We start from the raw sequence: 27,205 nt of genomic DNA on the forward strand, positions 1-27,205 counted from the left end.
CAACAGTTCTGGAAATGGGGTCTGATCATCTCTTTCTTTGGCTTCTTCCGTTTTCTATCTTTTAAAAATATTTTTGTTAGATATATTTCTTTTTTGACCTCTTCTCTTCTCTTCCTGTTTTATTTTTCTTCCATGTTCTCTCTTGTCCCCTCTGTTGCTTTGGATTCTCTGAAGGCTTTTCAGTCAACAACCATGTCAGGGCCTATAGTTTGTTGTGGTGAAGCCGGCCTTTTCCTTTCATTCTTTTGTTGTGGCAATGGCTGTTGTAGGCAAAACTGGCCAGAGTTCCTCTTCTTCCCAACTCCATTCTACCCTCTTTTTCCTGTCAACTTCCCACACACATTCACAATCTCTCTCCCTCTCTCTCTCTCCCTCTCTCTCTCTTTCTTTGACCTTTCACTTGCCATGGCCGAAAGGAGCTCAGCCGGTTGTTTGTTTCAGTACACACTTTGCATGGCATGACCACATCTGGTTAAGCCCTACCTAGTCTTCCACTCTGCCCCATCCCACCATATTACATCTCAATCTCTTTTCCTCCATATCTCCTGCCAGTCACTAATAACCTTTTAACCAAATACACCTCAATTTCACCCCCTCCCTTCCCCTGCTCTCCTTCTGTCTCCCTTCACCTTCCATGTGTTATGGGATTTGAAATCTTTTGGGCCTTTTCAAACAAATATTTTTCTCTTACTGTTTGGATGATTTTCTTTTAGTCTAGTTTTGTTTTTCATTTTTTTGATGACTGCATGCAAGTGTGAAAGTCCACCTTCCTCTCTCTCTCTCTTTCAGAATCTTTCATTCTTTCCTTCCAAATATCACAGGCATGAGCGTGAAAATGTGTGTGTGTGTGTGTGCACGCTTGCCATTTTGTTCTTTCTCTTTCAAACTCTCACACTTGCTGGTGTGTGGTTTCTTTCCTTTTATTTTTTTCCTCTTTTCTATGATTATCAATAACATTTTGGGTCAATATAGGTTTCTTTATTTCCTCTTTTTTCTTTTTAAGTTGCGGTGGCGGGTGGTGGGGTGTGTGCCTCTGTAGGTACATAGCATGCTCATCCATAATGTATTGAAAGTGAGATCCCTTCCTTCCCTCCCTTCCCTGAATGCATGACCGTCAGTGTGCCGTGCGCAAAAAAAAGAAGCAAAATCAAATATATCAACTTCGTCTTCATTAGTGTCTTTACTAACGATCGTAACTAACAATAATCACTACAAACAATGATTAATTAATCATAAAATCAGCTCAGATAAGTTCTCTTTCTCTCTTCTAAGAACAGTTCCATTTTCTGGCCTGATTAAGCAAGAAGGCATTCTGGCAGGTAGCATAGCTCTCTTTGGTTTCTATCAGTACTGAAAGAAAGAAAACAGGCAACAGAGGAATTGAAATCAAGGGGCAGAACAACAGACCAGTAAATGGAACTGGGCTGCACTAAACAAAACAAACCTCCACAAAACTTATCCTAAAAGTTACATCAAAAAGTAGGGGAGATGACTTGCTCTTATAAGAACTGTAAGGTCATTGCTGGGAATTTTGTTTTTCTTTTCTTTTTTGTTTTGTCCATTGTGTCCTTCAAACAGGTGACAATCTCTGTGGATGGAATCCTCACGACCACAGGCTACACCCAAGAGGACTACACCATGCTTGGTTCAGATGACTTCTTCTATGTAGGTGGGAGCCCCAGTACGGCTGATTTACCTGGATCTCCTATCAGCAACAACTTCATGGGCTGCCTCAAAGAGGTAATGGTTTCAGACCTACATCATCAACTTATTTGACAATGACCAAGTAGTATGGGCATTGCACCTGAATCATCGGGTGCAGATGGTGAAATTCATGCTTATGCCACAAATCATTTCTAGATGCAATTGACCATATATGAAAACATGTAGGTGTTACCTTGTGTTCCACTGCCAGACCTCTGTCACCTGAACTGTCACCTTGTGTCACCTTGTGTTCCACTGCCAGACCTCTGTCACTTGAAACAGCAATTAGTGTTCAAATATGGGTATATGACAGTGGTGGTGAACCTTTGGCACTCCAGAAGTTACGGACTACAATTCCCATCAACCCCTACAATTGGCCATGTTGGCAGGGGCTGATGGGAATTGTAGTCCCTAACATCTGGAGTGCCAAAGGTTCGCCACCACGGGTATATGATGAAGGCAGGTGATACCAGGTGTAACACCTGGTCTTCATTCACATTCTGAGACTGGGGCAGGGGTTAGTGATGAGGAAATGGAAGTAAAGTGAAAATTCCTCATACTGTCAATATGAACTGGGTCTGAGGGAAGAATGGACAAAGCAAACTGGAGTTGGAGACTGTTGAAGGCTATCTGTTCTCAACTTGTAGGACTTTTGTGGAAAAAAACAGTTAACCCTCACACCATAGACCCTTCTCTGAGAGAGAAAATACAGAATATAGCAAAAACATATAAGACAAGTGACAGACCAAGGGGAAAACAAAATGGCATAGAAACAAAATTAAAAAGAAGAGGAAAATTATAAAAGGACCAGAGGCGGAGCGAGGGGAAACTGCTCCCAGGCTGCATGTGTGCCCTGCGCCCATTGGTGGGATTGGTTGTTTACAAGCACCATTTTAACAACTGGTTCTGCCGAAGTGGTGCGAACCTGCTGAATCCCACCACTGCCTGTGCCCCTGCCGCAGCATCACCCCGGAATGCCCCGCCATGGCCCCTCAATGGCCCAGCCACACCTCTGCTGCTGCTCCACCCAGGGCATCATCCCCACCCCCCACCCCATGGGCACTACACCACTGAAAAGGACTAATGGTGAAATATATTGAATATTTATAGCTCACCTTTCTTTCATTATGGAACTCAGGGTGATATACATGATGTTCCATTGGTATTGTTATAAATACTCTCAGTCACCTGCTCTTTCAGGCTCACAAGAGACTCTCTGCAACCTGCCCTATCAGGTTCAGGAGAAACATTGAACCCAGTGGTCAGAATTCAAAGCAGCTTTATTAATAAAGGGAGCAAAGCAGGTGGTGTTTCCTGTTCTACTTGAAGTAGCATAGAGGTTACAGCAGTTCATATGGTCCTGCTCCCTCTTTCTATTTGCTGAGGAAATCAGGAGGTACAACTTTCTGGAACACCTATTACATATAATAAACCCATACCCAACATGTAGCAAGCCCCAACCCCACTTATATACATCCATGATCATTATCAACACCCCTTATTTATACAAAAAAGTTAATATGCATTAGTTAATTATGCCAGCTTCTTTTACGCGACCTCCTGCCCTCTACTTGTGGTTTATCAGATGTGTGGCTTTCATTATAACTCACACACTTGTTTTTAGCCTATTCACTTCCTTTTTATCATTTGTTTTTCTCTTGTGGTTGGAACTTTCTACCCCATAAACTCTGAACAAACATTAGTCTGTTAAAAGAATCTTTAACCCTTTTATAACAGTATTCTAGCTATCCACTGTCCAAATATATGTTTGCTTTATCAAGGCTGGTATATCAGGAGTCTTCCAATGTGTACTAGTAAACAATTTTTTTAAAAAAAATGAAAATATGGCACTGGCAAGCAGAAAATGATAAACTGTCCAAATTTGGAGGGCAGCCATTGATTAAAAGTTATTCATTTTTATTTATTTATCATATGACTGGCTCTTCTCATATCCAGTTTTTTAAAAAGCATTTATACAATAAATCTTAAAACCAGTTTCTGTTGGAAAAGAAATTGTAGGGAGTTGGGAGAAATTTTAGGGAGTTAGGAGAAATGACAGATATGGATATGAGTGCATAAACAAAAATTCTGAGAGACAAAACCCCTCAGTTTTTGAAAATGCTGCCAACAATAAAATAAACAGCAATTTAGCAAATTAGTAAAATAAGGTCAGTGTGATACAAATGTAGATTCATTGTATAAACAGCAGTAAATTGCATTTGCACACCTTTCCCGTTTAAAAATTGTGACATGAAGCGGAGGAAAATATATAACAAGGAGGAAAAATATATGAAACAAATTAGAAGAGGGAGACAGGATGGCATTTAGTTAAAGTTCAGGCACTAATAATAGTCCAATAAAGGCTGGATGAAAACAGAAGATGTTTGTGGGGCCAGAAAGGTCATTCATTTTTGTGAAGCAGATCAAAGATACATTTGGAAGCATATTGTTGAACAGAGAAGATACCAGGAACAACGTAAAAGGTCCACACAGTATACGAAACATTATATAAATGTACAATTAAAAAGATAACAGAGAAAAATTGTAAGCACTTTAGAAAAATATTAGCAAAATTATTACTATGAACAAGATCAGGAAACAGAGTGGATATTGTGTTGAAGCAAAACACCCTAAACTGAGTGAGATTCAAAAACCCCATTTGGGCGGGAGCTGGGCACCGCTGCAGCAATTTGACAGCGGCGCCTGTGCGAGCAGTCCCCACCAAAATGCTGTTTTACCGGCCCACCGCCGCCACTTTTGGCCCGTGTGGAAAGGGCCTCTGACACAGTGAGAAACAGACTTTGTGATACACCACTGAAGATGCCAGCCACAGATGCAGGCGAAACGTTAGGAACAAAATCCACCAGACCACAGCCACACAGCCTGGAAAACCCACCAGAACCTGTGTGACAGAGTTTATTGAGGGCTAACTAAACAGATTATAGATTATCCAAATGATGTTAAAGATAAACCCTTATTTAAGAGTCTGGGTAAAAAAACACAATTGGGCCTAGAACGGGGTTTTTGAGCCTGCCTAACCTGACTGTCCAGAAATTAGGTAGGTGGTGACCAGAGGCAGGGCTTTACCAATGGGGGTATTGTGTCCATCAACCTCCTCCCAACAACCAGACTCAGGGTTGCAGAAATCAGGTTTATTGCATCAGAGTTCGAACTGGTTCACTCCAAAGGTTTTGCCAAATCTGGTATTCACATACACAATAGCAGCCTATATGCCCCAGCGAAGCACCCCAAGCATCCCCTTCCCTAATAGACATTCTCTAAGTGAAAGCATTCCCAGAAGCCTTATGAGGAAAAGGTGGTGTCTGTTTGGCCTGAGAACCCTTTGTTGCAATGCAAGCAAAGCAAAGCAAAGCATAGACAACAGGATCTTTGGTGTCACATTCTCCTGGGCTCCCCTGGGTGGTAATGGCAAGAAATAAGGGCTTGAGTTTGACAGGTAGCACTTTGCCTGTGGAATTTCCTTCTACTTGATGCTTACCTGAATCACCTGGGGGAATGGGGAATGAACAAGTTGATGGCAAAACACTTTCATTTTCCCTAGGTAACCAAGTAGAGGCACCCAGGGCCAGATGGCTTTATCTCAGTCTTCTGACCTTGAATATATCCTAAATTCCTGTCTTTTGTGCTTTCTGTAGTGTGGGATAGAATTAAGGGAAAGGGAGGGGAGAGGTGAACAGGGGTTGATATATTGGGGTAGTGTGATAGTTCCAGCAGAACGAGCTTTTCTGCTCCAGTCGCTGATGTTTGCCAGTAAAGACTTCTAAACCTTCGAGTTGCAAAGTCTGATTTGAGACACAGATCCGGGGCTTGACACTATGCTACTCTCTTTTAGGCTCTAGGCCAAGGTCTCCAGCATGGCACCAATGGGTGGCAGGGAACCCATGAACACCTTTCTTGATGCACTCCAAGTGTTTTTTAAAAGTGGGTGTGGCCTGGTGGAGTTTCTGCCTACCAGGGCTTCTGACTGACCACTGGAAATCTGATTGGCTGTACAGGGTTTTGACAAGCCACATGTTTACAAACTGCATTTTAAAAGGCATCCTGTTAAGCAGTGTTTCTGCCTGAAAAGGAGAAGAGTTACTATGAGAGTCATGCATAACCTCATTTTGTGACTGGCATCACCTCTTGTGGCAGCCATTTTATAGTTGTGTCCACCATCCTGTGTCACAATTCTAAAGAGGCCACTGGTTCAAAAAAGTTGGGGGACCTCTGCGATCAGAACACCCTTTAATTTGCAGTTCGGTAGTTCAGATCCTCACAAATCTATCCTATCCACTCTCTCGCTTAATTTATGCATGCACCAAGTGGGAATGAGTAGACATTAAGTTTGTACAGAGATTTGTACCTGTTCAAACGGAAGACAGAGGAACCATAAATTGTTATTCTGCCCTATGTTTTTTAAACCCTGACTGCAAGCAGAAATCTAGCACCACAGGAAAGCTAAAATCTCTCCTGCTCATGTGGTAGCTTTCTACTTTCAGGGTATAGTTTATGAGAGGCAGCATTCAAAAATGGTGTCCCCACAAAGAGTCTGAAATGATGCCGTCTACTTTGTCACCCCATTAACGCCTCTTTATTCTGCATGAGTAGATCTGACATTTTTCAAGAGAGACGTCTGGCCACGATTTCTCTCCTACCAATGTACTAAAACTAGAAAGGAGCAGAATTGTCGAGACGGTAGATACAGAGCATGAGGTAAAAAAAGAGAAAAGGAATAGTATAATTGAGCCCATGAAATCCTTGCCTCCTGTTCTGATTATTAGCCTATTTCAAACAGGATGGTTTTTGCATCTAGTCACTGAACAGATGATTAACGGTTTAATCTCTAATAACTTTACATTTTATGGAACCCTGCTAGGACTCTGCATCTGGTGAGCCAAGCTATTTAAAGCTGTGTTAATTCTGTTAATTGCTCCACGTTTATTTGGATTGCTGGCACCTGCGGGCTTTGGGATAATGTTTGGTGTTTATAGTCTCCCTTCTCCTTGCTGAGTAAAATGCAGAGGATTGTTTTCCTTGGCTACAACTGATAACCTTGGCAGAAGGTACTTGCTGTCAAGAAGACTCCCTCTTCCACCACAGCTGAAAGCAATGATTTGCCGCTCAAAGGGCCGGATGTTGGCTGCAGCAGGGATGTAGCAAACAGCATCCTGTTTTGCATCCATGTGCTATACTAAGATGGCAGCCACGGCATCAAGGAATGGAGCCAGAGAGTTTGAAAGGCTGGTCAGTTGCCCCTATTAAAACCATGCTTTCCAGCTGGTTGCCAGCACTCCATTTTCACAATGCAAAACGCCTGGCTGCTTTCACAACACAGATGTGTGGAGGGGAAAAGCCTTCTGGTGATTATTTGAACTTGACTTGGAAATAAATTCAGGAGCTGCAAAGCAGAACTTTAAAAGTCCATCAGATTTACAGTGAGTTCCAGTGGACTGAAATGGAAAGATTGTGAACTGTGGAATCTAAGCAGAAAGACTGGCATCCAAGCCAGAAAGACTGGGAACATGGAAGCCACAGTTTACCCACATATGTGCGCAGCTGCCTTATAGCGAGCCACACCATTTTTCTGATTGACAGCTGCTCTCCCAGGGCTCAGGCAGAGATTTTTCACATTGCTGTTACCTGATTCTTCTAACTGGACATGCCAAGTATTCCATCCCTTCCCCCACCTGGGGACAACACAGCATCTGCAGAGGGGAAGTGGTTGTATCTTTGCTCCCACAAACTAAGGCTGAATCCAGATAAGACAGAGGGGCTGTGGGTAAGAAGGTCCCCAAGTCCAGGAGATCAGAGGGCACCTGGTGCTGGATAAAGTAGGACCAGGTGCAAGATCTATGGGTACTCTTGGATTCCAGCTTCACCCTTATCTGGACAGAAGAGACCTGGCCACAGCACTGCATGCCCTGGTAACTTCCCGTCTTGATTACTGGAATGCGCTTTACATGGGGCTTCCCTTGAAGATGGTTTGAAAGCTGGAGCTGGTGCAAAATGCAGCAGCTAGGCTGATGATGGGTCAACCTTGCTGGTTGCATATAACGCCGGCCTTGAAAGAACCCCACTGGCTCCCTATTTGCTGTTGGTCCCAATTCAGGGTATTGACAGTCATATTTAAAACCCTAAATGGCTTGGGTCCCACCTACCTGAAGGAGTACCTACACCCATATGAGCCAGCACATGCACTCAGGTCAAATGGGGAGGCCCTCCTGGTGATCCCTTCTGCTGCTGAGGTGTGGCAGAAGGGGGCATGCAGGAGGGCCTTTTCTGTGGAGGGCCCCAAGTTGTGGAACAGCCTCCCTGCAGAAATTTGCCAGTTTTTGACACAAAACTACACCTTTCTTGTGGGAAAGGAGCTAAACCACCCTATTCCTAAATCTACACAAGCCTATTCAAAGGGGAGAACAAAGCCAATATTCACGCTTAAACCTCAGCTCAGGATTCTCCAACAAGAAAGGCCAAATCTGATATGATTCTGGTATTTATTTCCCTTCGGCTTCTGGCCACAGAAGTGTCTGTAAGAAGTGACCATTACTGCCCAAAGGACTCCCCATTCGAAGCTTGGAACCTCTCTTCCTGGGAATGTTCAAAAGCAGGGAGTACTGTTTTTTAACAGCCTTGAATCAATGGACTGGTGCTGAGTACAGATTTGGGGGAGATGGCTGATGAGAGTCTTCAGACTGGGACACACTTCAGAAAATCACAGACATTAGATGCAGCAATACCTGCCAGGCCTTCCTGTCCATCTCTTTTCATCCTGTTGCTTCATTGTTCCATCCATCGTATTCATGGGCAGTGTTGCTAGGAAGAGCCATTTAGCCCAGCACTTTGCTTGCCAGTTTTTCTTTTCTCTCCATTCTGCAGAAGAGATTTCTAAGGGCAAATACAAATTCTTCGTTTGCTTTATTGTCTACACTTCCCTTGCACATTGTTCAACCCGTGTGGCACCAAGAGGTAGAATAATGCTGTACTTCAATACTTTGTATCACAAGTTTGCTTACGTTTTAATTTTTTTCGAAGTGGAGGCTGTTGATAGAATATGATTAAGGCTTTGTCTCTTCTGTTCTTTTTTTTTTGCCGGCAACATTAATTAATTTCCCTTAAATATTACAGTAGGCAGTTATGACACTCTATATTGCAGCCCTGTAGAACTTCCCACCCACCCACTAAGTCACATGCTATCCACTAGCAAATATGGCATCTTACTAGGATTCTGAGAAATTTCCTCTATCCTTCCTGCCTGGGGGACTACAAAACCATGGGAGTTAATAAACACCTGGTCAGTCAGAAGAGGCAACTGGATTTGAAGCTGTATTGTCGAAGGACTTGAAGTTCTTCAGGTCTATTGTCGAAGGCTTTCACGGCTGAATTCAGATGGTTCTGGTGGGTTTTCCGGGCTGTGTGGCCGTGGTCTGGTGGATTTTGTTCCTATCGTTGAAATTCACAAACACCAGGACAACTTCAATAAGAAAGAAGAGATGTTAAAAATTAGCAAAGCCTGGCTCCCAGTACTTAAAAAATGGACTGATAACCCCAACCATAATACAATGCACTCAACCACACCTTTGCATAGCAAGTTCCACCCAAACACTTAATGATTGATTCCCCACCCTGGGACATGGACAATATACCCCACTAAACTTTCCCTTCTCACTTAGACACAGTGTGAAACAGACTTTTCTCTGTGATACACCTCTGAAGATGCCAGCCACAGATGCAGGCGAAATGTTAGGAACAAAATCCACCAGACCACGGCCACACAACCTGGAAAACCCACCAGAACCAGTTCTTCAGGTCTGTTTAGTTGTTGGATGTAACTAATCAAAACATGCCCTTAATTCTCTTTCTTGTCTCCCCTCTGACATTTATTATAGCATCAAAGGGGGAGAACACCAACTAGGGGAGTAATAATATAGACAAAAAAAGTATCTTCATGATTGTCCATTTCCATTTTCTATAGCTCACTTTCTCACAACTAACCAGGGATAGCATCTGTGTGCTTTGCTGGGTTTTGTGCCCAAGGCTTTCCAAGTTTGAAGTGTGAGACTGTGGCCTTTTAGTGCCTATACTACCTGCATGCATGTACATATTTCCACAGACAGCGTTTTTGTTCGCTTGCATTGTTTCCAAGTTCTTCAATCCTAACCCTACTGAGAGTCAGTGTTGTATAGTGGATAGAGCAGAGGTGAAGCTACAAGGGGGCCAGGGTGTGTGTGTTGCACCGGGGGCGCGCCTGGGGAGCGCGCAAAAATTCAGGTTTATGTTTTGTATTTTTTAGTATTTTTTCAGTTTTTGGCCTGCAGGGGGTGCGATTTTTAGGCTAGCAGCTCGAAAAATTTCATGGTGACGGTGACGTTTGGTTCAGGGGGTCCAAAGTTATGGACTCCCAAAAGGGGTGCCCCCATCCCCCATTGTTTTCAATAGGAGATGGGGGCTACACCTTTGAGGGTCCATAACTTTGGCCCCCTGAACCAAACTTTACCAAACCTGGGTGGTATCATCAGGAGAGTCTCCTAAAGATACCCTGACATTTTGGTGCTGCTAGCCTAAAAGCTGCGCCCCTGCAGGCCAAAAACTGAAAAAAACACTAAAAATACAAAAAACACACACAAACATGGGGTTGGGGCACAAAACTCAGATTTTGCACCAGGCTCCATTTTCCATAGCTATGCCTCTGGGATAGAGTGGCAGATTAGGACCCTCACTGACCTCGGTTCAAATCCCCAATTGTACTATGGAAGTTTACCAGAGAGCAGAAATAGATTAGAAGCTAGTGTAGGTGTGCCTTCCACCCACCAGTAGTACTTTAATCTATTTAGAATTAAGTTTCCACTTAGTTGGGATTAAGCTTTCAAAATGGCTTCCAGGCACTATTCAGGGTTTCTATAGCCTCATCGCTTCTCGGCCTTTTGGCTAAGATCAAGTGTGTAGTTTCATTTTAGTGCAAGATAGAGCTGAGTGTCATCCACATGTTGTTGACAACCTAGCCCAAATCTCTGGTGACCACATCAGCAGTTTCATTTAAATCTTAAAGAGAATAGGGGACAAGATGGAACCTCGTGGGACTCCATAGACCAAAGGTAGACCTCTAGCACCACCTTCTGAAACCTGCCCTCCTGGTAAGACCAGAGCCATTGCAGACAGTGTCTCCCAATCCCAGTTCAGATATATGGTCCAGAAGAATATAATGAGTGTAATGGTACTGAAAGTCATTGAGGGGTCCAGGAGCATCAATAGAGTCACACTCCTTCTGTTCATCCCATGGGGCAGGTCATCTACAGGCCTAAATCCAGACTGGAAAGGATCTAAACAATTTGCCTCATCCAGGAAAAGTTTGCATTATGCAGCCAGCACCCAATAGAGAGAGATAAATCTGTTTTCATGCAACCTGCTCTGAGACTGTTGTAAAGAATGGGGAAATAAATCTGTCTAAATAATAAATACATAAATAAATATCATCTTCAGAAAAATCCAGCTTGATGTTTGTATGCTTGTTTGTATTAACTCATTTTAATACCAGGCAACCACTTTAGTAAGTTAAGGTATAATATACTGGCACAGTCTATACAAAATAGAGAATGACAGATGAGTACAACAGCAATTCTGTATACTGCAGGTATATTTAAACAGAAGATCATGCAGTGCAAAGAATACATGCATTTTTAGGCATTGCCATCTCCCCCACCCCGATTCCTTCCTTTCTAATGTGTGAATGTGGAGGATCAAAATCTGGTAATAGTGCTTAGTGCAGGCAAGGCCACTGAAATGGAAATCAGAGTGGCCACCCTAGACAAATAGTCTTCAGTGGGTTTTTTTTTTTTGCTCCATGTCACCTTCCCTGATTTGGTTTGTTGAGAGTGGGCATATTGAGGATGGGACCTTCTGTGGCTGTGCACAGGTAGAAACAGCCCTCAAACAAAACAGTACATGCATCAATCAGGGCCAAATTTCACAGGGCCATTTTTTCAACTTCAAAAATCCCCATTTTGTTTCTGCTTCATCCCGGTGCCAATCAAACTCATATGTTTTGGGGGGAATGGCACCTGGAGCAAACTGGCACCCGGGTCCCACACTCCCGTGGGACTCGACCCCTGCAGGCCCCTCTGTGGTGCCCCTCCCCCACCCACTTACCTTAGTTCAGCTGGCTGCAAAGAGCAGCTGGCTGAAAAGCTTCTGCTGGGCTTGGAGGGGTGTGGGGGCGCCCCGCCATCCCTTGCCACCATCCCTTGCCCACTTACCTTAGTTTAGCCGGCTGCTCTTTGCAGCTGGCTGAAAAGCTTTTTCCAGGCCTGGTGGGACGGGGCGAGGGAGGAAGAGTGTGGACGTGGGGGATGATTTTCCCTGATGTCCCCATTATAGTTATGCTACTGGTGCCACTCTCTCAAGCCAAATTTTCCACATTTAATTGATTCAGTTTTAATGTTATTTTTGCATTGACATTTTTATGAACAGTGCAGTATAGTGCAAACTTAAGCAGTTATACCGATGCCTATTTTGTTTCATTTATTTATCATACCCCTTTTCTCCCTAATGGAACCCAAAGCAGCTGATTAAAATACTTAGGCATAATGTAAATAAACAACCATTTAAGCTTAAAAAGATACAATTAAAATAAACAAATAAACAAGAAAACAAAGCCAATTTCTGGGGAGGTTCTGAATCTTGTGAAGCAATTGATACAATGGACATAGACTGCAAGCCCTGGGTCAAAGGTTTTGGGCCTCTGGCCGTGTTTGGGCTTTTATGCCTGGAGACAGGTAATAGACAGAAGCTCAGGGATGTGTTGTGCAGCTGGGGATTGACATTAAAGGGGTTAACCCTGTTTAGGATTGCAGTCTCCCTCCTTCTCCTCTAAGGAAAAGTTACAAATTAAGAAATCCATTCAGGCAGTAGAGGGAGGGGTACAGGAAGGAAGAGGAAATGATTGATCTATTATGCATGGAACATTTACCTCATGGCTCTTCACTGCTTAGTAAGGTTGTGGTGGGTCTCCTCACAATTCTGTGTTTACATGTGAGGAAGCACCCCACTGCCTACTGTGTAGCTTGCCTCTGAACTCTCCCAGGTCTGCTTTTCCTGTTTCTGTTAACTCTGCCCATCAACTCACTCTTAAAGGCACATAGCCGCAGGACTGATGGCTCTGTTAAAGTAATTTAAGTTACTGTTATATCGTTCTTGCTGTTATTGCAATTATATCGATATTGTAGCTCCTTTCCAAAAATAATCTTCCCAAACGGAAGAGGCAAAGCAGTTCCCTGGATCACACTCTGCTGAAGAAGGGAATTATGTTCTAGAAATAATATCCTCCCTTCTCCCTCTCCACATGCTCAAACATACTTCCTGCTGCTGCTATTGCTGCTGCTGCCGCCGCCGCCATGGCAAAAGCAATGCCGCCATGGCAAAAACAATGTTTATATATATATATATATTTCTTGACATTTCAATATTCCATTACTTTAATAGATCTAATACGGTACAAATGCTTGAAGTTGCAATAAAGTTTTTAAAAGCCCTCCCAACCATTGGGGAGGGTTAAAGTAGAGCATGGGAGGCAAGGTGGATAAAAAAGTCCAAAACAAAGAATAATGCAGGGCCATTGGTTCCACAGTCGCCGTTTGCCCGCTCTCTCAGACAGTGGAGATTGTGGGATCTGCTGTGCAGTGAGTGTGAGAGCAGGGAGAAGGCGTCCTTAACAGATGCTCTGCCCTGAAGAGAATCTTCCCTTCAGTGTGTGGCAGAGCACCAATGTATAATCAGCTATTGACCAAACATGAAGAATCAGAAGCTGCTGCATTTAAAACAATAGAGTCTGGGAGGATTTAAAGGGACAGCTAGAGGCTTTAATTACTGCTTTACAATTTGGTTGTATGATATGCACATTAATATATCTTATTTTTCATGTTTGCCAAATCATAATTTTATTAGAATAACCAACAAAAATGTATTGGCCATAGCAATGCATGCAACAGTATCTAACTTTTAACTATATAGCTACAAAAGCATGCCAAAGGGCTAATTCAGTATACATTAACAGTTACAAATAAATATACAGTCTGAAATATAATCCATAAATGAATATCTGCTTCTACATCAGGGTACCATATCATTGGGTCCCGCCATCCTCCCTCTCTCTCTTTTTTCTGTTCTGAGGAGAGGGTCTGATATTAGGTTTATTGGGCGCCTTTTATTTTATTGTATGACCAATATTTTAAATGGGATTTTATTCCTTATTTTAGTAATCTAAATTGTTGGGGCCATGTAAACTGTTCTTATTGTTTGCTCCTCGTTAAATAGTATGTTGGATTTTATGTTGTAAACTGCCCAGAGCCCCTTGGGGATGGGGCAGTATAAAAAACTAAGAAATAAAATAAATAAATATAACTAAAATACAGCAGAGAATAGAAAAGAACTATTGTCATCCTTAGATTTCTTTTTGACCCATTTTGGCAACAATAACAGCTGAATTTGCAGTTTTTCTGGTCAGCTTTCCATCTTACCCACACACAATATTATTGTTTGTTTGTTTCATGCTAGAGAAATTTATATTTTATGACACTGCAGATATTCATTCGACACATAATATCTAGGCTTTGTAATTTCAGCATGCTTTAACCCTTCCCTCAAAATACAAGAGCCTCCTTGGACTAGCTGCAGGTGGTCTAACCCAGTGGTTCTCAACCTTCCATATCTTTGTTCTTTCTTTCTTTTTCATTATTTTTTTGCTGTCAAGTCACACCTGACTTACAATGACCCCAGTGGGGTTTTCAAGACAAGATACGTTCACAGGTCATATGCCTTTGTCTACCTTTGTGTCATAAACCTGGTATTCCTTGGTATTCCAATAGTGTAATTGGTCCCATCCAAATACTTGCCAGGGTCAACCCTACATATAGCTCTGAAATCTGATGAGATCAAGCTAGCCTGGGCTATCCAGGTCAGGATATCTTACTAATGACCAGTCACTTCTGAAGAACCAGGGTCTTACTATTATTGGGAAAAATTATTTACTCATAAGTAGAGCTTAGCAGAGTTTCCAGAATAAACGAGACAGAGCCAATGACAGTTGCTTTATAAAAAGAGAAAAAGTTTACTAGCTATGATAATAGGAAAAAGGTTACAAAAAGATAAATGCTTTCTATCAGTTGCATCCAGCCTGCAGCGTGCTAGCGGATGCAAATCTGGTCTACATTCTACACGTGGATCTGCTGGAACAAAGGCAACAGGTTAGCTTTATAATTTTGGTCATACGCGCTATAAGACTTGCCAGCTATGTCTGACTAAGCTGACCAATGGCTGACCCATTGACCCTCTCATTAAAGAGTGATCTCAGTATCTACTTAGCATACAGATGGTTAACTCTTTCCTGACTCAATTGTGTGACAGACACTTGCCAAATCCCAACAACTATGAAAGTAACATAAAGCCCATTCTTCTTGAAAGGACATCTATGTGCTTGTAGGTGTTCTGTTATTACTTACTAACATGCTAAAGGTCACATAATCTGTGGCAAGGTAGGGTTGACGGAAAGCAGTACACAATACTTGCTGGTGGACATGGGGATGGAAGGAAAGCAAGTTCTTATTAAAGCCCTGCATTCCACCTAGGCTAATTTTATGTCCAACTGGTGATCCATGTACAGCTGGTTGAGAACCACTGGTCTAAACAACACAAGCAATCCTCTCAAGTAATATGCTCAAAAATTACCCTGCTCCAATGCCTGATTTTACTCCAAATGGAGGCCCCTATGAGTTCACATTAATCATTTGTTCCAAATTTAAAGTGAGCAGAATTTCAAATGCATTTTCATCTCTGCAAATGGTAGCATTTAACTTAACATAGGCAGCTGGCTAGTAGCTGCTCTTGGCACATGTTCATAAATTGAAATTGGTGAAAATGATTGCTTCTTAGTCTTTCAGTGCAGGAGACCATGAAATATATGCAGTCGCTCCCACCAACCCTGGCTAAAAGTCATGCTAGGAATGTTTGGGAAGAATAATTTATATGAAAGATACACCCCATTCAGAGCTTATCCTGTGAGATCCATCCCCCGCTAAAGATTACTCCCCTGACTTTAGAAAGGGAAGCTTGTAGCCTGGAGAGGGAGAAATTATACAGGAAGGAATAGGGGTATGTGCTCACTTACACACTTTGCGAGTGTCCTATTACACCCGGTCAGGGCCCTCTGAATGGTAATGGGTTGTCTATGAGAACACTCACAAAATATGAACAGTTGTAGGTTGAGCAATTAGAATCAGACAAAGACTGAAGGAACTAAAAGGAAGCAAGACACAGTGGACATTCTTGAAAGCAAACAAGAGAAGACACAGATTACAGCTTCAAATCTGCTCAAGACAAGCAAGTACTTTGATTTAGACAGACCCAAGGGAGGAGTTAGGGTCTTAATTCTCCTAAGTAATAAACCTATTGTATGAACTGTTGAACCTGGCTTCTGTCTCCCCCACTCTGTCCTAGCCAAGTACAGGGCACCAAAAACAGATTCACTTGGGGGGCAGAACAATCTCAGCACTTCCTTCTTAGGCCAACCAAAGAGGTGATTTGCAGGGTAATTCAAAATAGGATCCCTGCTCACACATTACAAAGAACACATGTACATCTTGTCTGCACATGTATGTAAGAGCCAACTGACATTCACGTTGTGAATGAAACTGTAGACTAGTACCTGTGAGGTTTGTCTCACACTCTCAATTGTACATGAATTCACTACAACATGTGAGTTACTCTCCATGCTCCTACAAAGAAGCATAAAATGTTTGCTATACACAGACTGTACATGTGTTCACTGTAACTTCCGAACAGGAAGCTGCAGTTATACACTTCCAAGTCCATTGAAGACAATAGGCTGAGAAGGGTATAACTCTGTTTAGGATGGCATACATGTAACATTATGGAAAGAGAACATGCTGTATTTAGAAACCCCAAAAGCAGAAAATTAAACAGACAGAAAAACATGCAAGGCTTTGTGTGAATATTAATAGCCTTTTTTATTCATGTGGGTTATTTGTAGCTTGCTATGTTTTATGTATTATTCAATATTTTTTTCTGTTTTGTTTTGAAGTATTGCTACTTGCCTTGAACCTTCAAGATGAGGTGGGTTAAAAATTCAAGTAAACACATTTTAGGAAAGGAATGAATGTGAACTTGTGTTTGCAGATTTGCACTCATACTGTTCAATCAGATGAAAACAAGGCTAGTTCACAACTTTGTAGGATAGTCGGGCATGGACTGAATGTAAAAATACACTAAGATAGATAGAATTAGTGTAATAGGCATGTTCACAGGCATGGATGAGCATGAATGTAAACAGAAGCACATGCATGGGAGTAGTACATGTATATTTTCCTTTAGTATTTGCATGCATTGCTCAAAGGCAAACATAGCACTCACCATTGTATGTACACTGATATGGACACAGTAACTCATTCTTACAGTAACTCAAATGCTTATAAATAGTTGGGTTGCCATTTGATCTACATATGTACCTGTCTTACCCTGTCAGGACACTGGTCCTTCAAGCCCCGCATTGTCTGTTCTGGTTGGCAGCAGTTGTCTCAAGTTGTTTCCAAGTTCCTTTCTCTGCTCCTTAGGACCTTTTTGGATGGAGACACCAGGCATCAACAAATTATGTATGCAACACTTGTCTAGTAATACTGAATTATGAATTTATGAAACTGTCTTCTACTGAGTCAGATCATTGGTCTATCAAGGTCAGTGCTGACTACTCTGACTGGTAGCAGCTCTCCAAGGTCTCAGGCAGAAGTCATTCACAGCACCTGCGACCTGGACCTCTTTAGATATGCTAGGGATTGAACCTGGGACCTTCTGTGTGGAAAGCAGATCCTATATTGTTGGGCCATAGCCCCCTATGTAGTTATGTCTCTTCTACAGTTACAGTAGATCCATTGTTAAGTACAAGTGTGAAATAATGCAGTTTGCTTGGTCTCATGCTTCAGCAGTCTTGAGCTTGTGCAAATGCATATACAGCAGCAGTGATTTCAGTGGACCTTGGGAATAGAACTGCAGCACAAGAAGAAGAAAAAAACTTTTGGCACTTCATCATCTGCTTGTGTCTCTCCACCTTCTTGAAATTGCTGTTGAAATGCAGTTTGGACCAGAATCTCCATGCTGATACTTAGACTCAAGTCCAGCAGTACCTTAGAGACCAACAAGATTTTTGGGGCAGTGTTTGAGAACCAAATCTCCCTTCATTAGAAAATCTTGTGGGTCCCTAAGGTGCTGCTAATCTTGAATCTAGCTGTTCTAGTCCAGACCAGCATGGCTGCCTTCTGAAGCTAAGCTGATATTTAGTGCTCTTCGTAAAAGAATCTGCAATATCCTTCATTTTCCATGCATATAGGAAGTCTTAAGTAGTTAGTGCAAGACTGAATTATTTTGGCTAGTTTAAGTTCTATGCAAGCACAGAATAGAGCCATATTTAAACACTAAAAGGTAGCCTGTAGCTATGATAAACATAAGCAGTGCTCCTAGTGGAAATCTATTCTAAAGAGACAGAAAAGGGCTTTTGTAGCAGGCTACATGAATTGTGAGTTTTGTGGAAATCAACAGGTAGTACTTCCAATCTTGACAGAATTTGTGTTCCAAAATCCAGGCTGGCAGGTCTTTTTGCATGATCAGAGCTACCTATGCAGAATCAACTAATTGTTTTTTCTTTTTATGTCATGTTAGCTGGCCAGCAATGACATCTATCAGGAAAGTGCCTGATCACAGCTTCATCCTTGCTTCTGGGAATTCTTATTCAGAGCCAGGAAACCTCTGAAATCTAGTATTAGGAAACATCCTGGGTCACGTTTGAAACAGGATTCAGGCCTAGCACCCCTGGCCTGATCCGGCTGGGCTGTTATGAAGAAAATACGAGACAATGTCATGAGGCAGTTGCCTCAGATCTCTGCTGTTATTTATACATGCTTGTTCCCTGCCTTACCCTGAATGTCCTGGAAGGGTTACAGCCTTGTGCTCAAAAAGACAAAATGTCCACCTTAGTGTCTGACACAATGTCTGTCTCAATGACAACCACTGTTCACCTGTTTGTTCACAATCAGGATTCCTGAGACGTGCTTTTCCTTAACTCTTCTTACAATCGCATAGCAGCATCTTGGGCAGGGAAGGCAGCTGTATTATTCCCCATAAGGCAGCTGAGCTCATGCTCTCTGCACACAGATTCCAGAGCAGACTGAATGATTAATGGGATGTGTCACTTGTAGCCTAGACGTGCTCTGGCGGGCTGGTGGACTCTTCACTTGTGCTGATTAGGTATTAGGAACACCTAGCTGGGAAAACAGGTGGGTTTTTTAAATTAGAAATTGCTGGGCAGGGCTGTGGCAGCCAATTGTGTTGGGGGGTCACTGGAAGCCCTGGACTCCCCTATCTGTTTAGCTGTGTTTTGAAGGTGGCTCATGATCTATTGTGCATCTTGCATTGCTTGGTGCCTTGAGACAAATGGGTACTCTGTGGTCTCTGGTGTCAAAACAAATGCCATGCAAATCCTGAAGCAGTGAAATGGAAGTGGCAGATTGGAGACATGGAATAGTAGCCTCACCCTTTGTCTGGCAGTAGTGTGTAGCAGTGGCTGGATCAGCATTATTGTGGATGTTCCAGATGTGCTTGGCATGACATCCCTTTAACAGGCTTTCCTCCCCATTATTCTTTGATATATCTGACAAAAGAAAACCCTGCCCCAGTATATAGTGAGGTTTCCTGCCCCTCTCAGCAAACACCACTGACATGGCGGTGAAGGACAATATATGAGAAGGTTTTTATGGGGAGTTTTACTCAACAATATGGGAGTGAATGCACCTGCTTCAGCCTCTGCTAGATTACCCTGCCATCCTATATGAACTCAAGGATGTACCTGGACTCAATCTCCTCCACACTGAGTCTCCAGAGCTGGGCTACTTACCTGGCCCATGGCCACTGGAGGGCAGGAAAGGTGCCAGGGCTGCCTGCATGAGGCAAACAAGAGAATCAACCAGCAGATGATTGAGGAACAACTGGACCAGGAAAATAGGCAAGGCAGGGTCAGACACAGCTGTGGGGGGCTATTGGGTGAATGGGGAATGATTGGCTCCTTAAGGAGAGAGGAGGTTGGAGTAAGCCCAGGGAGGGAAATTAAAAGTCTTCACAAACAGGTTGAGGAGGAAGAAAGAGTTCAACACCTGAGGGGAAGGCTGAATGCTATTCCAGTGGAGAAAAGGAGGGATATGTAGTTCTCAGCTGACACTCTACCTTCCCCACTTCTGAGGCCTGAAGAGCCCCAATGTGGAAGGCCTGACAACAGGGAGCAGAAGTGACATTGCAGAAGGGGTGCTTCCATATCCTTCCTCTTTTTGTTGCACGATTAATAATAATTATAGTGCAACCCTATGCAGACTGTACCAAAAGTTAGGTGCAATGCAATGCTAAGCAGAGTCACACTTTTCTGTACTCTGTTCTACAAATAGATGATAGTTCGGTGAGTTGAGGTGCAGCAGTTGTGGAAGTTGTATGCTTCCACATTAGAATATAGTCCTGAATGAACATGAGAATTATCATTCATTTTTATGTGCTGCCTTTGTCAAAACCATTATTTTGTGCATTATTGAACATGGTACTTTGATACAAGAGCATTTATGTCAAAATGTATTTTTACTTTCCAACAGATGGCAGGGAGCAGGGCTAAGTAGGTGCTAGGACCCAGGTGGAACATTCTACAACAATGAAGGTCCAGCATGCTTTGTTCTGTGGCTAAGGAATATACAATCTACTCTCATTTTTTCTGTGGAACAGAGTATAGTGTGGCATTGATAGTGCTGTCTTTACTGCCATCAGTTAAAGGTGTTCAGGTGTGCGACCTGTGATCATTCTAGAATCTCCTCTAGTCTCCATTCCCCTGGGCTTTCTCTGTTCTTTTCCCCTACTGCTGGCTGGTTTTTCCCCCATGTCTTTTCCTGCTGAACCAAGCTTTACTCCTTCTCTATGGTTTTGCTCCCTGCCCCCCTCCACTTCTGGCAGTGGTGGTTGGCCCAACAATTCAGTTACCATTTTGGATTGTTATGAGAAATCAACACTCTGCCCAAACTCTAGTTTCTTTTTGTGATATGTTCACATGGGCAGACCTTGCTCTTAACGTTGGAGGAGGGGGTCACTCCCTTTCTTTTTATTGTTTTTACACATCAAATATTTCTTGGAACTGGCATGGCTGGATGTATTTTATAACCTGCCGAAGGGCTTATATAAGTAGCATTGGTTGGCAACCCCCTGTGGAGATTTCGAGATAGAAGGAACTCTCTCTCCCATTTATATCAGGTTTATATCCTATGCAAAAATAAGTTCCATTCGATCTATTATTTGTTTATATAGGTTTATACTTTTTTAATATTAATACACATTTTAAAATTGATTTGTTGTATCTTTTTTCCTTTTTGTGGATGTTTTTACATTGAGAAATATTAATAAAAATATTTAGAGATTTCAATGGGAAGAGACTCATTAGTTTCAAATGCATATTAGCGTGGTTGATGTAACTTCTGGTAACATGGCCACCACATTTTCCCCCTGATGCCCACCAGAGCGAGGACAGACAATAGGGAGAGGGAGTTCCCCTGCTTCACCCAGCAAATGACTCATCTGTACATATTAGTGCTTCAAGTTTTTTTAAATAAGTTCATCATGGTTTTCAATAACGGGCGTTTCCCCACTCTCGAAGATCCCCCCTATGCCGCGCGCTACTCTCAGCGCACTGCATCCCTGGCGCGCGCCCGGCCATCCCCATGCCCCCACACTCTGCGTGGGGTCATCAAAAGGCACCATTTACAAGAGCGCCAGGGATGCCGCGCGCTGAGGGGGCGCGAGAGGGGCAGCGTTGGGGCGGCTGCGCTGTCACCGCCCCTGTCATGGGGAGAACCCGGGACCCCGCGCTACTTCAGGAAAGTATATTGGTGGTACATTGGTCACCTCCCAATGTTCTCATGGGCAGGATGCTTTAAGTAGCAAGTAACAAATGTGGGCTTAGCAGTTTTACAGATCAGGCAGTTTATGAACCCTTGTGCAAGTGCCGTCTGAGCATGGCAGTTAGTTATTTTTCTACACTGCTGGGCAATTCAGAATCTACTTTTTAAACTTCATCCTTTGTATTTAATTCTGAAGTTGGACCTGGAGTACAGATCCAAAAGGGAAAAAAAGTCCAATGGAGCCAGGGACAGAAAGTGGAGATAATTCAGAAAACCTGGGGAAAAATACATTTGAATGAGAGATGGGATAAAATAGAATTGTTTCAGATGTCAAGTTCTTGTGAAATTTCTTCATGAAATCTCAGTCGCCATTTTGAATTCTGTAAGTAGCTATGGTGATCTAGGCAATCCAAAATTGTTGCTGGAGTTCCAGTTTGAAACTAGAGGCAAATCAGGGAGAAGAAAGGAGTGAGCGGGCAGGAAAGACAAGAAGGATATGGGTGGCCATGAATATGGAGAGAGTATAGAAAAATGAAGCAAAAGTGGAAAGGAATAAGGACTGGAGACATGGAAGGAAGGAAGGAAGGAAGGAAGGAAGGAAGGAAGGAAGGAAGGAAGGAAGGAAGGAAGGAAGGAAGGAAGGAAGGAAGGAAGGAAGGAAGGAAGGAAGGAAGGAAGGAAGGAAGGAAGGAAGGAAGGAAGGGTGACATATGAGTATATTGGTAAAGGTAGGTGGGTGGGAAGGAAGGAAGGAAGGAAGGAAGGAAGGAAGGAAGGAAAGAAGGAAGGAAGGAAAGAAGGAAGGAAGGAAGGAAGGAAGGAAGGAAGGAAGGAAGGAAGGAAGGAAGGAAGGAAGGAAGGAAGGAAGGAAGGAAGGAAGGAAGGAAGGAAGGAAGGAAGGAAGGAAGTGAAAGGGGAGATGCTGCAGGGGCTGTGAGGGGGAGGTAAGCTGAGATTAGCACAAGAAGAAGGACCAGAGGGGAATGAGGACCTCTCTGGAACTCCTTGTGGTTTCCACGACTTGTAACCTTTATTTGACATAGTTTCTCTCTCTCTCTTTTGCCATTAAGTCATAGCTAACCTAGGGTGACCCTTACCATTGCCTGCCTCTGGTATTTCTTGACGATTTCTCATCAAAATACTAGCCAGAATGAAGGCTGAGTATGTGTGACTGGTCCAGTGTCACCCAGCACATTTCCATGGCAGAGTGGGGATTGGAATCTGGTTCTCCCATATCTTAATCTGACACCTTAATCACTTCATGTTTTGCCACCTTTAAAAACTGGTTTAGAATGGGTATTCCTTTACCATCGTGTGCTGTGAAGACAAAAGCAAAAAAGAATTCATTGAGCTCCATGTGATTAGCAGTGAATCTTGGTTAAGAACTGTCTATGCTTAAATAAAACATCTTCTTTGGGATTAGCTTGGCTCCTCATCATTTGCTTCAGTTAAGTGAAATCCAATGAAAGAGGAACCCAGCTGAGAGTTCATTGCCCAACTCCAGGTAGACACAATACAGCTAATTCTTCATGTTAGTGTAAACCCTAGTGGAATTAATGTCATGGTCTGAGGAGTCTCTACCAACTAGGTGGAAGCTTTGAGCTTACTTCCAGCTTAGTGTCTCTGTTTCATTTTATATCCCAGGGACGAGATGAATTTAGGAACTGGGATGTTTGTGGACACATGAGAGAAGATAAGATCTGGGAGGAGGGGTATCTGCATCAGCAACCAACAAAATATAAATTCCTTCTCAACTAGAGGTTGTCGGATACTTGATGTGCAACAGGAGAAATGCTGACTCATCAAGAAAATGAAAGGATTTTTGCTTTGTCTAGGAGGCAGTAAATCAATAACTCTTTGATTATGCACCTACCTGGATCCCCATTTTGTGGGAGGCTGTCTTTCTTTAATATGAGTTGCAATATCCATGAATGACTGCAAGGAAACAGTACATGATTATTTTGGTAGTTTCCATTTTCCCTGTTTATTCACACATCTGCTGCCCATATAACAACTGACCTCTATAGAATATTCTCCTTATACAAGGATGGGGAATTTCTTCACTAAAAGTATTGTTTGGGAGGACACTGGAAACCTCCAACAAGACCTAGCTATTATACGTATTTTGAGAGCTTGTTCCATCCTTCACCAATTTGTACTCAAGGCTTGCCTGTATCATGGCTCTGCAGTTCTGAGGGTCAGTGTACATTGCAACTCTCCTAAAGACCAGTCCTATTTATAGATTTTCTCCTAGATTGTTATTATTATCACTCATTGCCAAATCAAGAGAACATCATGTTTTCCCACCTGGAATAGTAGAAAATATATGCCTGTTGGTCTTCTCAAAGAGCCGTCAGTTCTGTGGATGGAATATGTTGCGTGGACTGAAAAAAAGTCATACTCTCCAATACTGTGGTTCAAAGGGTCCCATAAGAATGAATAGTGGTCTTTGCTACCTCAAAGGCAGTGGCCTGGATCCTTCTGTTTCATTCTATTAGTGCCCATAAGGTGACTTCTGCTGATGCAAGACATTCTTGTGTTGACACAATGCAATACGTTGAGTCAGCGGAAGGTGCCTTGCACTGGAAGAATGCGCTGATGCTGGCTGAATAAAATGGTAGGTCCATCCAGTAAACTGTGCTATGAAGATTTTCCCTAGGATATGTCACATACCAATCCCTTAAGGCATCACTGTCCTCTTTATGGTTTTCTCTTAATATAGCCATTATTATCATTTTGGAACTGGCCACAGTGGGAAACATCATGTGATATGAATTCTGTTCCTTTAGGTACAAAATTATCCACCCAGTGGTGTTTAAACACAGTCTCTCCATTCGGGCAGCCAAATGCGGATGGGGCAGAGAACGCAGCTGGGGATGATGTGACAAAGATGGTGTCATGCCATCTCCAAAGGGACTTTGGGTGGCGGAGGGCGGAGGGAAATAAAAAAAACTCTCCTGCTGTCCAAATTGCCCCGTTGGAGAAACAGGCTTATGCTACACTTTTGTGTGTGTGGCTCCGCATGATGGCGTCTTTGCTTTCCCCACCAGCGTAGGTGACCCTTAGCATAGGCGACCCATGGAGGGATGTGCCAGTGCAGATCTTTGCCTTCCCCAAATACCAATGAGACCGCCCCCCCCCCAGCTGGATTGGGCCGGAAGTTCAACATTCTGGCCTCTCTTCTACAAAGCTCTATAGAGACAGTGCTGTACTGATCTGTTATAAAGAAACCTGTACCTGTGATTAACATATAGAAGTTCCATTATTTTTAAGTAATGGAATCAAATCAGATGGGTGTTAAAATTACTGACCATGATCCTGCAGTAGCAGAATCATGGAATTACAATGGTAGTCCTTAGGTGCTGTCTATTAATAGCTTTTCCTAGCCAGGGGAATGTGGTATTATACAGTTCAAGAGATTGCTGGGTTAAAGAGTTCAGCTGTATGCTCCAGACCATTATTATATAAGTATTATGAATGTACATGCTAAAATAAGAAGCCTTGCCTGTAACTTCAAATGAGGGTTAGATACAGTGATTGCCTGGGCTTAATTGTAGGCACTGATTTTGTAGAAGACCAAGGTGTATTTGTACAAAGGATTTATTTTTTTTTCACCCCAGCCTTAGTTCGTGTCTCAGTTACTGAAATAAATACTGGAGGCACGGTATTCTGGAGCCGAAAAGGAAAGGTTTAAAAGTATCCTGCCAATGATGCTGCTAAAATGAAAGGCCAGCCTCTTCTGGCCTCATCTGCCAGAATATGAATTAAAATGTCCATTATAATGAAATCCCATTATAATTAAGAAATCAGTGAGATTGAATGAGAAAATTAGTTGGATCCAACGAAACACAAGAATCTTCCTTCTATTCAGGGCAGAAGGTCCACAAAGTAAGTGATTACTACATTTAATAATCCCATCACAGCATCAGTAATCTATAATTTAAAAAATCCAAAATGAAAAGTCTTACAGGTCTCAGATTTCCAGTTGTTCTCAGGAATGAATGTTATTTTAATTTAGCTTGAATATACTTGTGCCTGCTCAGTGCAATGCTCCAGAACATGCTTAGTCGTGGTATCATGTTCCAGAGCTATTTGTAAATACTAACCATAGTGCAAGGTTCAGAGCACACATAAATGTTTGAATTGCATGTTATTGCTTACATGAGATTTACAGTGCACTCCTAACCTAAGTAATTCCCTTCTAAGTCTCTTGACTTCATTGCACTTAGAAGGTATACCTCCATTTTGGACAGCACTATTTATAACCAACGTTTGGTGAATATTCAGATTTTGATATTAGTTTAATGAAATGTCTATAAATGTTGATAGTCAGTCAATCTTTATTATGGCCATAGACCAACATAGACCGTCATAAGGTAAATAAGAGACTTACAATTAAAATGATAAAATATATTAAACCTGTAAATATATATCTAAAAGACTCGACTGGCAGAAGAAAATTGGGAACATAAAAAGGTCTGGAAACATAAGGGGGATTTTTTGATTTGATTTGATTTTTAATTTATATACCGCCCTCCCCCGGATGGGATAAGAACATAAATATTAAAAAGAGATAAGGCATAAGGGAACAATAAAATTGGCCAATAAAAGGCTATTACTATTAGATCTAGTAATACAACCTTGGTATTCATTAAGCCTGTTTTATAGCACAGACCATCCTGCTACATACTTCAAGTGCTGTTGCACACTGGCAATGCTGTATGTTATATCAGGATTTTTAAGCAGCCGGGAAATATAAAATTGACTTGTGTGACCTGGAAATCTGTACAGCAATAACAAAATAAAACTAGTACATATATTTTTATTGTGCTGACAATGGAGAAACATGTCCTGGAGTCATTTTGTGAGTGTCAGATATGCAGAGATTGATCAGTTAATGTTGCCAACCACCTAACGTTTAATGTCCAATTTACTGGCATATCTGTAAAAAAGAAGAGAAATATATATTTACATTTGGCCATGTCACAAGGTATCTATACAATTGTCAGTGTTCACATGTGAATTTTCATTAAATGTTGGCTGTTGCTAAGCATAGATATGAAGTGGTTTGAACATTCAAAACCACTTACCACCCTCTTCCAGAAAGTTGGAGTCTTTCCTTCTGTCTGACTTTCTCCAACAACTCTTTGGAGAGCCATTTAAAGTGCAGGATGTCTCCTCGGAGTGCAGAGAGGCTTCTGGATTTGCTGAGCGTACTGGGATGCCATCTTATCAACGCAAGCAATGATGTCAAGGACTTCATTCCATTCTGCATTTTGATTCATATATTCTAGTATTTGGATATTGCAGTAACTTTATTGATAATCCTTGCTCAGCAGGGTGAAGGTGCACAATCTCCAGCAGATAACATAAGCAAAAAGAAAAAATGTATTTGCTCATGATAAACAGAAGCTTACGGTATTCTGTCCCAGAGGCAATTTTTGACAAAGCAACATTAAATTTAGAGAATGAGACATACATCCTTTACATACTTCAATATCAAATTAGGGCAATTCCCTCCA

The 27,205-nt window shown here is 42.3% G+C and overlaps 1 protein-coding gene across 14 annotated transcripts in view; it reads left to right on the forward strand.

Moving 5' to 3' along the window:
- Nucleotides 1–27,205, forward strand: part of NRXN3 (neurexin 3) — a 1,536,364-nt gene that overhangs the window by 460,104 nt on the left and 1,049,055 nt on the right. For all 14 annotated transcript variants that reach the window (XR_007243535.1, XM_048485034.1, XM_048485036.1 and 11 more), the window contains one exon: nt 1,579–1,740. Coding sequence is in view for 13 of the 14 variants with exons in the window: in XM_048485034.1 (XP_048340991.1) it covers nt 1,579–1,740 (162 nt within the window). In the remaining variant the exon portion in view is untranslated. The remainder of the gene's footprint in view (nt 1–1,578; nt 1,741–27,205) is intronic.

The sequence above is a fragment of the Sphaerodactylus townsendi genome, linkage group LG02 (genome assembly GCF_021028975.2).
Source record: "Sphaerodactylus townsendi isolate TG3544 linkage group LG02, MPM_Stown_v2.3, whole genome shotgun sequence".
In the NCBI taxonomy this organism is placed as follows: Eukaryota; Metazoa; Chordata; class Lepidosauria; order Squamata; family Sphaerodactylidae; genus Sphaerodactylus; species Sphaerodactylus townsendi.